At 42.1% G+C, this 15529-nt stretch overlaps 1 protein-coding gene across 1 annotated transcript in view; it reads left to right on the top strand.

The window, feature by feature from the left end:
* Nucleotides 1-2029: 2029 nt before the first annotated feature.
* Nucleotides 2030-15529, top strand: part of LOC124404653 (protein Shroom) — a 142771-nt gene continuing 129271 nt past the window's right edge. Inside the window, exons 1-3 of the mRNA XM_046878987.1 lie at nt 2030-2131; nt 2412-2416; nt 3380-3913. Coding sequence (XP_046734943.1) covers nt 2030-2131; nt 2412-2416; nt 3380-3913 — 641 coding nt within the window. The remainder of the gene's footprint in view (nt 2132-2411; nt 2417-3379; nt 3914-15529) is intronic.

Below are 15529 nucleotides of genomic sequence, written 5' to 3'. Positions count from 1 at the left end.
ATGACATGACTTATCTACCCCTGGGAATGCCTAGCGAAGATGTTATACAGAGAGAAATATCGACGGACGTCATTCGTCACGTCGAACGAAATGACGAAGATGAATTCAGTGGGCTTTCAAACTGGCATTAGGAACGGTAATTCATCGATTAAATTGCGAAGAACCCTGCATATATAGAAAGAAATTTCCACAGTAATAGTTTCATTTACTATCTTTCTCGATACAAAACGAACAACCGTCTTGCATTATGGTAACTAGTACTTTATTTTCTCGTTTGAATTTTGACGTCGATGCCACAATAAATCGAAGACGAGGCCTAGTTTAATTGAAAAAATGTAGTCGGGTAAAAAAACTAAGTAATGACATATATGCGTATGATTTTTTAGAAAACACTAAACAGTCGTTAGTACCACAGATTCTTGTAATTCCAACTTGTTGTTAAAACCGTTATTGCAACAAAAGCAATTTCACTAGAATTTTCTAAGAATGAAATTTCTTGTTAGTGTAGGTGCAGGACTCGGTTATTTGAACTTCCCACACGGCGAAGAGTACCAGGATGAAGGTTTACTCGGCACGTTCGTGTCGACGAAGTGCTATGGCTCGGTTCAAATGAGGCCCGAAAAACGTCCTGCGGATTCTTAATGCACACGCCTTGTAAGTTCGCATACGCTGACTTGTTAGCGGGCACGAACTTCTACGCGGGACGTAATTGCAAAAGAGAGAAGTACGAAAAAGTTGGCAAGATAACAGTGAGAGCCTCGCCGTTTGCAGAAGCGGGGTTGAAAAACCGGAATTTTATGCATTTATGCAGTGGCGTGACACCTGCAGCAATAGCCTCAATTTCGGAGCAGGATCGCGTTATGCATGCTGCATTGTGGAGTTCCTTAATCAGCTACCCACATGCGATGATATATCGTTTCCAAACTACTATGTAGAAACGGTTGCGAACGTTTCTCTAAATTCTGATATGGTTCTACCCGTCGGATCGGACTAATCGCTTCCATACACGACTGCAAACCATTGTCGTTACACCATGGGATTGTAGATCGCCCAAGTTAACCCCTATTATGTACAAATGGCGAAACTGCAATGCGAATCTTAAATCGTGTTGGGAACGTCTGCTTTTACTTTGACAGTTGGTACAATTGTGTCAAGTACAAAAAAAGAGAGTACAAGGTTCGAAGGCTTGGATTTTTTGGAACCCATTTGATGATGTTGAATGTAATGACGTGGAAATTAATGAAATACTACATGTCAATGAAACTGATCCGTTTTCGTGAAGTTACAAGGTTATCGTTCCGCTGGTTTGAATTTCTTTGATTCGTTTACTCTTTAAAAGGCGAAAGAATCTCTTTTATCGAGCGAGGAAATTTGCATGAAAACTACATCCATGAGTTTCTAAAAAAACAAACTCTTTCGTTCATAGAATGAAATTTTTATTTTCTGAAGAGTTGTAGAGTCTATAAATCTTACGATGCAAATTGGGGTCAAAATCACAACTTCGCTGAAATAAAGAAAATTATGAATTTTTCTTTCACCATTATTAATTGCTGAAAATTAATTAACTCTTCGTATAAATTATAGCGTTAACTTTTCGTCTTAATTAACAGTCTAAAATCATTACGTTGCGACATGTCAAAATGAATTTATAAATCGATCCTCCTAAAATGGGGCGTTATTAAAACTGCTTATACGTCCCACCAATCGTTAATTATTTTTCATAAATAATTGGCCAACTTTTGATCCTTCATTGCCAAATCTTTATCTTCACGTAAGACGGTAATTAAAGTCGATTGCAATCGTTAAACGACGAAACGTAAAAGGCTTCAGCAACAAGTACGTAAATATAATTACACACGTCATTACTGGATGATCCTCGAATAATTATGTAATTATCAGCCAACTGAGGCTTGGGAAGATGATAAATTTTTCATTACTTCTTCAGAAAAAAATATCAATTCCGGATGCAGTTCCGATCGTTTTATAATGCATCTCGAGGCGGGGAAGGTGGTTTAATTGAAGGTTAAAAATGGAACCCGAGTCAGGACTCGTGCAGCCTGTGATGCGAGCAACGCGGAACGCGATGCTGCGCTCGGCGGCAATGACCAGAACTATCCCTGCCCTTGCCAAGGTCACCGTTCCCTGACCAACCTGCGCTGGTCCCCCGCCCTTTTTTGGGAACCCTTTCCACGCAGCGATCCTCAACGTCCGCTCGCCGTTCCTCGGACTCGGATCCCCTTCGATTTAGTCCTCTTTTTTTACTCCTTTTTTACTCCTTATCGGTTTATACTTGCGGGGAACTTTCCGATTATCTTGCGAGAAAATTGCGGAATTTACGCGCTGCTTTTATATGATATATTATTATGATTGAGTGAATTTAAATTGGTTGAAAATTTTTCAAGTCATATTAGAACTCGTAAGTCCCGTATTTGGATATTTCTCATTTTTTCAAGAGTTACGAATATTGGGATATTTTTACAGTTTCGTTTTATTTAAAATTGGGATTTTTTCATTCGTGAATATTAATTTTCCATCCCTTTGGAAATTTGACTCAATGATAAATAAAGATCGATTTTAAACTTGGTGTAATTTTAATACGTTCGTTAATTAGTTGAAGATAATTGAGTGTTTTTTTTTCCTAGTTTTAGAAATGATTTAGCATTGATTTTTGACAAGTTGAAATTATTTCTCGAAGTTTTGGGTGAAATAGGAAAACAAAACCATTCTATCATAAAATCGATCTTGAAATTTTCCGAATAAAAAAAGAAATCTTTCTGAATTTGTTGAGAATTTTCAAGAATTTTCAATTAAATTTTCAATCTAATTTATAAAAACGTTCAATTCTGATGAAAACAAGAATAAGGAAATATAGAGAACAAAATTGAATAATTCAACTTTGAAGTTTGTGTGCAACGAATTTTCTAAATTGTAAATCAAATACAGTATTTTATTTGTAGTTATTTGATATAATTAGTTGGGACATTTCCGATCGTGCTGATGTATAATTCGCTGAAATAAACCAAAATGTTTTTTGGAAGATCAACATGAGTTATAATACACCGCAACATATCGCAATAAAGAGGGCGTTCTACGTCAAAATAGCAGCCAATGTACCACATGCTCTTCGATTTTAATGATTTCTTAACACGATGTTCATACCGACCCAAAAAGGTCTCGGAATATTTATTAGATTTAAAAAAGCCATCAGCAATATTTGAAAAAAAATTCCGACATTTTTTTGGTTCAGCATAACGATCACACAAAAGAATAATCAGCCGCTAATTTGACGTGGAATGTCTCATATACATGTATATAATATTGTTAGGGAAAGTTGAGTGAAAAATTGATAAGAAAATCGTTCTTCTTTTCTTTCTTGCAGGAGCAAAGCGTCGGAAAACTTGCGTGCAAATGAAAGTTGCGTAAGCGGTGTCGGGGGCGGTGGGGGTGGAGGCGGGCTGGGAAAATGGCTGAGAGAACACCTCGGAGGATCGAGAGGAAGCCACGAGGTTAGCTCCGGTTCGGTGAAACGGAACGTGAGCAGCGTCGGCAGCGTCGATAGGGAAGGCGTAGCCGTTCTAGGGGGCGTTGAAAAATCGGCGCCCAGGTTAACGTACGCCTCGCAAAACCTCTACTGCAGTCTGCCACGCGAGCACGGTCGTCCCTTTCACAATGGCGCTGCTGTGCGGAAAGTAAGCCCGGTCGAAATTCAAGGCCACAATCGGCCGCGGTCGAACAGTGATAATTATTGGGGGAAAAACACGCCGCCGACGCCCGTTCCGCCGGTATTAAAACGCGGCGGGCCTGTTTACAGCAGCGATGGGAAGAGCATGCGGCGGCGGAACCGCGACCGCCGTCGACACTCTCTGAACGAAGCACAGGAGGAACGGATTATACTCGCGGGGCAAGGAAATCGGTGAGTATTTAGATTTTTTTGCCGATTTTTTAAACCGATCTTTATTGCCGATTTTTTGCCGATTTTTTTCACAGGGCTGCTGCAGATGGTATATTTTTTTAATATGATTATAAGTGTTTTAGAATAGCTTTGATCGTTCATCAGATTTCTACTGATTACTTTGAGAAACGTTTGAGAAATGTGCAAGATAAATCTTTCTTTTCTTTAAAACAAAATAAGACCAAAGAAATTCGAATCGGATGAAAAACACTGGAGCTTAATGATTAACGATTTTTCGTATCATAAAACTGTGAAAGTGTCGATATCTCAGCTTGTTTGAAGGACGAGCATTATCTTGATGATCTTAAAATTTGACAAATTATACGAAAGATCCAGCGTATAAGATCGACGAAAAAATGTACTCGGTTGATAAAGGAGAAGCCTGATACAGAGTCAGGTTCTTGAGTCGATCGTTAGTCGCGTTGGTATACGTAGATGTTGCCGATGGTGCGACAGCCGCGTTACTGGATCTTGTAATTAAATACGACTAATTAACGGTCAGCTAGAGAGGAGGAAGGCATTCCCACGTGCTCCGTGTACGTTACAGAAGAACTAGACTTCCGAGTTCCACAGATTTCCTTGACTTTTTTCCTTCCTTCAATGCACGCATTATGTAGGATATGGCATACGTGGCTGATAGGAAAACCGTATAATACCATCCGGCTGAAGTAAGTCGAGAATTAATTCGTGTGGCCCTTGGTTCTTAACATCAATTTAGAGCTTGATCAGTAAGGTATACGCGTTAAGGTATATTCGAAGCGTTGCGTTGCGTCCTTCGCTTTCTTCGCGTACACTCTCCTCTCAATTACAAGTTTACAAAGTAGGTATCTACCATAACCCAAGTCCACGGTATGCAACATGTTGCGTTTAATTGCGACGCAATTAAAGCGTGTATATCCGAGTTTATGGGACACGTAACGACTACCGTAACTCGCGATTAAGTCGCACAGCTTGTGTATATAAGCAAGACACATCCGCACCTTGGCAAATATTACTCACTAACCGATACTTGAGCCTCTTAGTGGATGTAGGTATATAAACCTTAACGTCTCGGACTTTAGGACGACTTCTGGATCTTGAAAGAATTTTTTACAACCGCTTTATTGCACTCGCTGTATACTATGACTCTCTTTTAAAGTATGTTCACCTAACAGCATATGCAGGGATCCTTGGAACATCTTCGGTTAATGTAAAAGCTGTTGTCGTCGAGGGGTGACAACGGTATAAAGTGACGCAGAAATAATCAGTGTTAATTATTTGGTAAACGATTTGGACGACGGGATTACCGGAAATTTGAACACCGCATTTTGAAAACCAAAAAAAAAAAAAAAAAAAAAAAAAAAACAAGTCTCTCCAAAGGGATGCATGTAACAAACTCTACGTTTTATTGGATATCCGGAGTAGGTTGATATTCGTAAATACATTGAGAGAAATTGAATTGAGAATTGAGGTATTTTTTTGGGACCGAAGACGCGTGCGGACCAACTTTTCTCAAGCAAGACTGCATGCTCGGGGATAATGTAACGGCCGAAGGTCGCCCGGTCTAGAGTCCCGTCGTTCGATTATACCATCCTGCCGAAATGAAAGTGCGTCGATAGCTATGCACATAATATACCTCCAACCCACATCTAATCTCCATACATTAGTACCTGAAAATAAAAACTGACGCGCGGTCCTCGGATTCACATTTCCGAAATATTCATCAATAAGCACATAAGGAAGGAATCTCTTTAAAAAAGGAATTAAGCTCCATTGACACCACAGAGGTCAACGCGTATCCCGATTCCAGTTTCAACGACCCGCAACCTTCTACCGTTGGCATGATTTAGTATCGTAGGAAAGATGTAATAGCTTTGCGTCTGGTATATCGCTTAAGTGTGTTTCCTTAAGGGCCTTATGCCAGAGTGAGTCTATACATAAATGCAGAACCATGCAGTCATCGGAGCTGCAATTTCAGCTGTTCGGAAACGATTCAAGAAGCAGGTGTGTAAAAAGAGTATTTCCGAACTAGTATAAGTACCTTGGGAATCGTTTAGGTTCAACATTCAGTTTCCAATCAGACCATTTTGTTTTTATACATAGCCAAAAGCGGGTTTCTTTCAATATTTCCCACCTTTTTCCATCAGGCTTCTTTTTCTTTAGTTCCTGCCGGTTTACGCGAAGAGAATTTTCGTTCCCGATCACTTGAAGCTTATTTCACACTTCTGGTGTCTAAAGGTGCACTGAATCTTATTTCCATTGGTATCTTTTTCACTGGTTTAGATTTAGAGAGTACATGTTCCTTTATTGACTCTGGTCAGGGTAAGGTTAAAGGATGGTGAGGGCAGGGGGGGGGGGGGGGGGATCTTTTTCAAAGTTTTTCCGACCACGACGAGTACTTGGGACTCCCTACGTCAGAAGTCTATGGTGGTTCGTTAAAATCGCATATAGCGGATATAATCGACACAGTAGGTACGTGTGTGAGAATAATAAAAAGAAAATTTTTCCTCCTTGGAAGCGGATCTCCTCCGTTAACTCCGTCCCATTTACCGCGACCGGCTTCGCCTGAAGTGCATGTGTGCGTGTGTGTGTATATAGAAGGAATTCCCGTATATATATATACTTCGATAACTCGGGTATGTGTACGGCGATAGGAGGACAGAGGGACGCCGGTCCTTTTCCATAGACACACCGAATGCATTATACGCTTGTGGTGTGTATTGAGGACGAAGGTATGGAACCCGGGTGCAGGAGTGGGTTGAGGGCAAAAGCACGACATACCGCCGGACTCGAGGAGGCGGTAATGTATTCATCGAGCAGTTAGTGATATCTTCGGGCACCATCACCTCGGCCACGGAGCTGGATTCTCGGCCCTAGACCTTCACCTCCTCCGGCCCCCCTTGGTGGCCCTCAGCTCATACTTTCCTGTAGGGCTTAAGGCGGGCTAAATATAGCCGGGACGTTGATATAAATAGAATAACCCTGCGGGACCAGATACCGGGGTCATTCTGGAGATGCTTTCTTTTCTTTCTTTCTTTTTTTTTTTCCATTTTTTTCTTTCTCGCTTTCCATTCGCTTCCTTGCCCCCGGTTATCTTCCTCTCTCTCTCTCTCTCTCTCTCTCTCTCTCTCTCTCTCTCCATCATCGTTAGATGTATCGTATACTCGATGCACGCCACGGGGCCCCCGCATCTCTGCATATCAGACAGCCTCCGTCGAAATTTGAACGGCGTCATTTTTACGGTAAAACGTACACAGCTGTAGATGCACAGATGTATCTGAAAAATCATGTAGAATAAACGAATTGATCGAATAACCCTAATTCTAACCTTTTGTGGTTCGGATTTTTGTCAGTATTAAGAATTGTGCGATTTTTTTTCAATCATTTTTACTGTCAGGCTGAAAAAAATCAAGTAATAGAAATGTGAGCAGAATCTGGGATCCAGAGGTCTGGTATTATTCTTGTTATTGCGGATAAAAAGCTGTTATAACGCAAAGAAATAAGGAAAGCAATGCATATTTTACAAAGTAGAGGAAGTTGGATTTTTTCAAAATTTCTTTGTTACATTCTGATCGATTTTTTCGGCGGATTTTCGTCATTGACGTAAATTTTCCGACAACGCGGATTAGACACTTTATCCAATATCGATATACGATAACATTCCTTAGTTTTTGTTGGTCTAGCATAGCGATGATTTTTACCCAATAAACTGCCAAATCCGCATATCTAAAAAAAAAAGTGTATCCAGTGTTTTTCGATGTAAATACATGACAACATATCACTGAATAAAGAAAATTGACGAGGTACGTACTTCTCGGGTACTTTTTTGTCACGCGCATGTGAGTGAATCGAGAAGCTGGAGAATTTCGTACGGCACGGTCCTGTCCTCGAGGTATCAGGGGATTACCGCCGGTGACATCTTGGGCCCGGTGAGATCAGATGATATCCTTGGCCCCTCAGGCCCCGAGGCTCGTGGCGCGGGCGCTCCTTCCCCGATGTCTCTCTATCTCCCTCCCTCCCTCTCTCCGACTCTCTCACTCCTCCTCGCTCTCCAAGTCTCTATCGGGCCTCCCGCACCAAGAGGCATTGACCCCTCGGATGGGCCCCGGGGTCCTTGGAGACGTCGATGCAACCCGATGCCCAGTGAACCCAGGAGGGCAGAACGCCGGTCGTCGCGTTGCTCGTAATCTCGCTGTGAAATCGACCCTTCGAGGTCACGACCCCGGCGTAAAATGGGACTCGCCTTCGCGCGCACTTGCGCTTATCCGAGACTCGATCTATACCCGTTGAAAAGATTTTCACCTGGTGCGACGGTGAATTATTCCGAGTAATAATAGGTGCAGTAAAAACCTTTGGCCATACGTCGAACCGTGAGTAGTTAGTTCTTCTTCTGCAGACGCCCGAGGTAAATAGGGGATAGCGTATATGGCTATTGTGCAGCCATGAAAGAGGTCAAGTTTATTCACCACTGCAGGTAGCATCTCCGTTGGATGATGCTAGATAATTACGGTGAAATCGAAGGCTAGGGACTAACTTACATCACCCTGAAGTAGGATGTGTGGACGGTGAAAAACTGGACGTAGTGTTATGGCTTGTGGAAGACATCTTTGTACGAAAATCGTTGTAATTAAGTGGATTTTCTTTTCAACTTCACTCTCAAAAAATAAGTTCTGATTTTGTATGATACGTTGAAAATACATTATCAGCTCCCTAAATGTTGGTATGATCTGGTTTTGAACTTGGATGTACATACATACCTATACCTAGAGATATACGAAGTGCGTGAAATCACTGGCTCAGAGGAATTTGGAGCACTAATAATGATGCATATTGAGAAAAAGAATATATTTCAATCTTTCAAATCCATTTCTTGCAGCAAGGCGTATAAAAGTATGGTGAACACGACGGGTGTGCTTGTAGGTATTTATTCGTTGAGAAAAGATAAATCGGGGTATATAAGAGTGACGCGCAAACGCTACTTCGAGTGTTACGCTTGTTGTGAGATAATTTTTTACACCAGTTATAACCGCGAGTCGTGAAGCAGTTGGGACGACTTTTACCCGTTCAAACTGTTCCACTCATTCGGCCGCGTTTGTGGTCCCTCGGTCCACGTGGGATATTCTATCGAAGGCAAAGAGTAACGTTCCGCGAGTGTATAATTAGAAATGATGATAACCATACTCAATGGGGAAGACGAAATATTGACAGTCGGACATAGCATAGGCGGTACTTGAGACCACGCCGCCCGCCAGAGCACCAGTCAGACCTCATAGTGTGCACCGTCAGCAGCGATCCTTGAACCTCCGGATGGAATGCAGTGGCGACGGCCCACGCCATTCGATCCCGGTACCTACGTACCTACGGAATCCTCATCCTCGTCGAAGAACGGACCTCGCGGACTCCAAGGGGTAACGGCCCGGTGGACACGACGTGAAGCTCGATCTTGTTCGTGGAGTGATAAAATACGATGGTTCCTACCTACATACCCAAACCCGTAACGAGGAGCCGACGAGAGATTGTTAGAACCGGATGGAATTGGGAGTCTGGATCTCTGGCGTTGAGTGGGCGGTAGCAAGATGGATTTTGGAAAGATAAGAAAGGCTTCGGAAGTCCGGTGTGGTTGTTGGAAATTGTCCTTAGACTGTACGACCTTGTCTCTCATCGATAAACCTTGGCTGACTACAATCACGTATTCTGACGTTGTATTCTGAGAACATCCACGAATGAACCCTGAGTTGGCAAGTCGTATTCAGATGTTATGGAGCACGCCTATCTTCATTTAGATGACAGTTAGTCCGATTAATCGATTCGTTACGTCGCTGGCGGCTATGTTTTCACCATTTTCGTTTTTAGTTCAATAACCTAGAGTTGCAGGTTTCAAATCGTCTACAGTTTTTACTCAGCCAGCGTTTCATTTCCATTATTCTTTAACGTCGGATTCGGGACTGCATCATCACGGGATCTTGTCGATTACCGAAATGTCGACGGCCTCTGACGAGGACGTCTCTTTACCGCGCAATGCCCAGTCTCAAACCGACGGTTTGGACACGGGAACGGAGGCGAGGGATTCGAGAATGAACTCGATGAAGATGCTAAACTTCGCATCTGACGTCGCTGGTCCCTCAAGCGGTCCCATGCAGTTCAGCATGACCGTCGATTCGACCAACGAAGATGTTGAGGACGAAAACTTGCTGGAGAACGGGAGTGAGGTAGACAGAATCGAGGATGAAGCGAGAGAAGCCAGGGTTGAGGAGGAACAGGATATTGGGCAAACGAAGGAAGAAATAGAAGAAGTGAATGAGGATGACGAGGAGGAGGAGGAAACAATGGAAGTGGAACAAGCAGAAGAAGATGAGGAGGAGGTGGAGGAGGAGGAGGAAGAGGAGGAGTCCGAAGAGGACCACCGTTATGTAGAAGAGAAGGTCCTTATGGACTACGAATTCCCGATCATCAAAGATATCAAGGTCAAATCAGAAACTGACCTGTCCAAGATTCCATCAGAGGTACGCAATTCCAGGGCACGTTTAAGGAAGCTGTGCCTAACCTCTTGGAATATCGCGACGTGTTTCAGATCTACGGGGACAGGAACGCGATGCTAAACATGTTACGGGAACTGGTGAGCGTTCGACCGAGTTTGAGCCTCCGGAACAAGTACCTCGAGTACAAGTGTTTCAGGAACCTCCAACTGGTCAGAATCCCTTTATACCTGCTGCCTTCGAGACTTCCAGAAATTTTCTAACTTAATCTGACTGTATCTCAGACCCAGGTAACCGGGAGCCCACCGATCGATGATGGCTCGAACCTTGAGGACGAGGCGGAAAAGGAGCGATACATGCATTTTCTGGGTTTCTACAGAAAGGAATCCGAGGACTTTCGCGTTCGGGATGATCAGATCAAGGCCACACTAGATGTCCAACGCAAGAGAGTCAAGGAGCGGTTGTCGGCGGACGCCGAGGCCTTCGGCGACCTGACCTCGAGGGAAAACGCTGTCGCGGTTGATCTGGTGTTCGCCACGACGGGACGTCGACTCACCCAGAAGCGCGTCGAGGAGATGATACGCCGACAGATCGCAAGGCGGAAGCAGGTCGCTCATGCTCGGTACGTCTTCATTCGTCAGTGGTACAAATTCGAAGAAATCGACGCGTCGATTCACCGACTCGAGACCCTCGGACCTGGAATGAAGATCAGCGACTACGAAGCCGACTTGTCCGTCAATCTTGCCGCCAAAACTAAGATCGACGAGCGTAACAAGGAACTCCAGAAGGCCCGAACCAGGTAAGGTCTTCCAGCTCGCTCCTTCGAGACTTGGATCTATTCGCAGCTTCAATTTTTCACAGAGTTTGCGGCATCATGGCGGCCATTACTCACGGAAAGGTGAAGCTCTCGTTTTTGAACGACGAAATCAAAGGCGAAAAGTCTCGCCACGATAGAATTGTTGACTTGGTATACAAACGACGCGAGGAATTATCGGCCATGCGAGCTCAGCTTTCGAACACCCGAAATCGGTACCTGAGGAAGCGGGAACAGGCTGGACTGATGCTGGCTACGTGAGTCCTTCCGGTTCCTCATCGACGATTGTAACGCTAGATTACAATATTACCGAGTTGTGTTTAAATCTGCAGGCCTGTTCTCCGAGAAATGGAACGAGTCTCGATGCTCAGAGATTTTTGGAAGGATCAAGTCGGCCGTTTGCAGTCTGAGATTAGCGAGCCACCTACAGGTACTGACAGGAAACGGACGCAGCCCAGGAGGGTGACGCCATTTAGGAAAAAGTCAAAGGCACCCGGTAACTCACCGGGCTTCTTCTGATTAGCTCCACTTGTCCTCCGCTTGTTTTTTACAATAGTGAAGACAAAAACAACATTGAAAATGAGTATGCATTGGTTCGCCTAAAGGTCGTTAACATCCAATGACGCAGTACAAAGAGAGTGGATTGTTACAATTTTTTGGTACTTCGAGAAGACGAGTAAACACCGGTACATACTTATATCTGCATTGCAGTTCAATAAATTTCAATGTTCGTTTTATCAAGCTCTGAAGATCTCGTTGTACTTTGGTCCGTTGGTACACATGTGTGTATATATATATATATATTGCGCATAGAGTAATGGTTTGATTTTACACGTACGTTGCAGCGATAAGGTATGCGGATAGACTATACGTCACCAGCGTGGAGCGAACAACTTAATATAATACATACCTTAAGGAAGAGTGAGATTAAGAGAGAGAGAGAGAGAGGGAGAGGGAGAGAAGGGGGGCTGAATAATCAAAAATTTATCAGAGATCAACAGCAGCAACTACAAGAGCCAGGTGATGCTATACACGCCGATGTAAATAATAAATTAACCGTGTGTAGCGACAACAACAAAAGTCATTCTTTTTTTACAACCTATAGAGACATATCTATGTGTGGAGTAGCGCTACTCTGGTTCTCGATCTTCGCGAAGCGATTGTACCCATCGGGAACAATCGATTAACCGTTACACAACAATCAACTATATACTACGAGTATCCAACCTCCGACCCACTTTGGCTGATATAGAATATCAAAACCAACGATGCAAGTGATTATTAAAAATCATGTGCAATAAATTTCGATCCACCATAAGTATTCCCGCTTACTCTGTTTACTCGTCAACATTTACAACCAAAATAATTATTGGTGGGTTGGATGGAGCAGCACCCCTGATTAATTACGTTAGAAACATCGATTTTGGTAATTGTAAAACACTTAGATTTGTCGAATATTATGAGAATAGATTTGTACAAGGATTTCGATCGAGACCAGATGAATTTATGGATGAAGATGAAGAAGGAACTAATTTTTATCCATCATCCAGCAATCCTATACACGCAGAATTTCCCACGCACGAGTCGTCGGCTGCAATAAAATTTCATTTCACAACGATGAAAACTGAGTAATTAACGGATGACAATAAAAGTCCATCAATCCTGCTATGCGTAGAGCTCATTGTTGGACGGTAAAAGAGAATGTCGCGTTCTTGGGCGTTGAGTAACTGGCCATATCCGTTTGGCATACGAGATATTACGTCGGTTTTATGGACATCGAGAGTAAATCGCATTTAAGCACAGTAATTGAATTTGTATACCATTATCGTACGTATATGCCTTAGGCTCTTTACCACGTCGAGTTTCAGTCACACGACGACATCACACTTCATAGATGCCGTAAGAGCAACTAATCTGATTCGATTTGTAAAAATTCGTCACTGACATACACCTGTTTCGTTCCTCAATAAAGTACCGAGTATTCAAAACACAGAGTTCGGTATTCACTGGCGAAAAAGAGAGACACGCTGCAGGTAACGGGTACAATGTATGTTGTGAAATGGTCAGGGATTGATGCCAAGTGTGATACAAATTTGACGGATGACATCCTATTCACCGTCGGTAAATACGTGATGAAAGGCACAGAAGAAACCAACCCATCATATACAGACCTACAGTACAATGACGTCACGCTGCCGCATTGGTCCCGCTCTCTTTCGCTTTTGGTCGGTCCTGTTCTGGTAATCGTTTGAAAAAATATATACCGGACATCTCTAAGGAGGTACCTAAGCCTCTGCCAAGTCCCGCCATTTTGCGTCGAGAATGAATCGCGTGTGTGTATATCTCTTAAAAAATGCGACGTGGTTTTGCTGTTGAAACAATCATGGCGGGACCTGTTGAAACGTTTTTGAATTTTATGCGGAAACCTTCGACGAAATTTAGAACGAAGTTCTTCTGAAAACAATCCGTGAGGCGGTTGGATGTAAATAATAAACATTGACACAAACCTTTTTCACTTTTGTACACAAGTGAGGAGAAAAGTCTTCCTTCTCTTTCTCGGCCCCAAGCTCAAGCGTCACTTGATCCTCTGCAGCATGGGTATTTACGATCCTTTCCACATGCATTGTAATATGCTGCACAGGACGCTGTGCATTTCGAACACCTGCTCTATCGGCCATTGCAGTAAATATGAGAAGAGTGTGTAATCAGGCTCTGCAGCCTCGGGCGTCGCCTTTTAGTACGCTAAGAATTGTAGGCGATCGCGAAGTCAGGAGTTAAAGTCGATCGGATGTTTTGAATTATACTGAGAGACTTGCACGAGTAAATTGATCTTTTTTAATTCGATTTGGATTCCATTGCGATTCACATTTTTTTTTCTTTTTTTTTTTTTGGCTTCTTCTTTCTCTTTCTCACCTCACGCTTGTAGGTAACATTAATTACACAGATCTGCAATCAAGGAGACTCTGCACAAGTTCTTTGTGCTGTTTTTTTATGGATTTTTTATCACTGAAAAAGTTACATCGCGTCAGGTTTTCTATTGAATTCCGGTGTTTGTAGTTTCAGTTAGGGTGAAAATCAGGTTTAACTTGAAATCTGGTATCCTGTTATTGAGTTTTAAAATCCTATGCAAAAGTAGATTTGTTTCGACAAAGGCCGCATCGTTTTTAACTTTCGCAGACGATTAATTGAGCGTTAATGGTTGGGCAATCGGCCAAATCTCGTTTTGTCATTTGATCAGCGACAAGTACTGTTCTTTTCTATTTTTAAATTCAAGGGCACTCTTTGTTCGTTTTTGTTTTTTGTTGTGTTTAGTTTTTCTCTTCTCTCTCTTTTTCTTTAAGCTACCCGATTTTAGCTCATCTCAAGAATTATCTTGACGCTTCTTAATTTTTTAAGCTAGATTATTGGTCGGCGTGTATTTTTGATTTGGTGCTAAAGTTTATATCCACGTTATAGAGCTTGAATTTGAATTAACCATGCAGCAAATCCTGCAATTTTGCAGTCAGTTAAAACGAAATGAAAATATTTGCATTTTCAATTCGATATTTCACAATGACCGTAAACGTGAGTATAGTTGTAACAAAAATTGTGGGTAAATTATTTTATTCCTTGCAAAAAATAATCATCATTCTTCGTCCCTCCAACGATTTTGAATCGGTAATTGCTCGATGCTAACATTTTACGATACAATTATTACGATGCATAAGAAATTAATGATGATAACTAGAGAAAAATTTTTTTTTTTTTAACACAAAAACAAAATAATAACCGCAGTAAAAAAATTCACGCGTTGAACATGCGCGGTGACATGGAGTCTGCTGCAGGCTTTAAGACAAATGTGCTTCCAGCTTATGATTACACTATTTCTCAAACTGCGGACAAGGAAAAAGATAAAAAAGAAACTACGATACCTGTTTCGACGTACTGCAATTTTTCAACGAAAAATAAACGACCGTTTGGTTATACTTGTCATAATTAGTCACAAGTATTTGGAGGGGCTTATGGAAGAAAATTAACCGATTTTTTTTCTGCCGAGAGTAGTAATTTAAAATACGGATTGTTATCTTAAGTTAGCTTCTGAGTTGTTCCATGGAATTTAATTAGATTCGATTTTACATCAAGTTTCACTCCAAGAATCAGGTAACTGTAATAGACGTGGTTAAAAAATCTGGTTAAAAAATCTGGTTAAAAAATCTAAATTGACAAGAATTTAAAAAAATCCTTATCATCATAATCCTAACTTCGTCGCCAAATTTATAAGCTGGTAAAAAAAACGTGATGTTTCAAAATTAGGATGACATTAAAATA

The sequence above is a fragment of the Diprion similis genome, chromosome 3 (assembly GCF_021155765.1).
Source record: "Diprion similis isolate iyDipSimi1 chromosome 3, iyDipSimi1.1, whole genome shotgun sequence".
NCBI lineage: Eukaryota > Metazoa > Arthropoda > Insecta > Hymenoptera > Diprionidae > Diprion > Diprion similis.
This window is presented reverse-complemented; position numbering and strand designations above follow the sequence as displayed.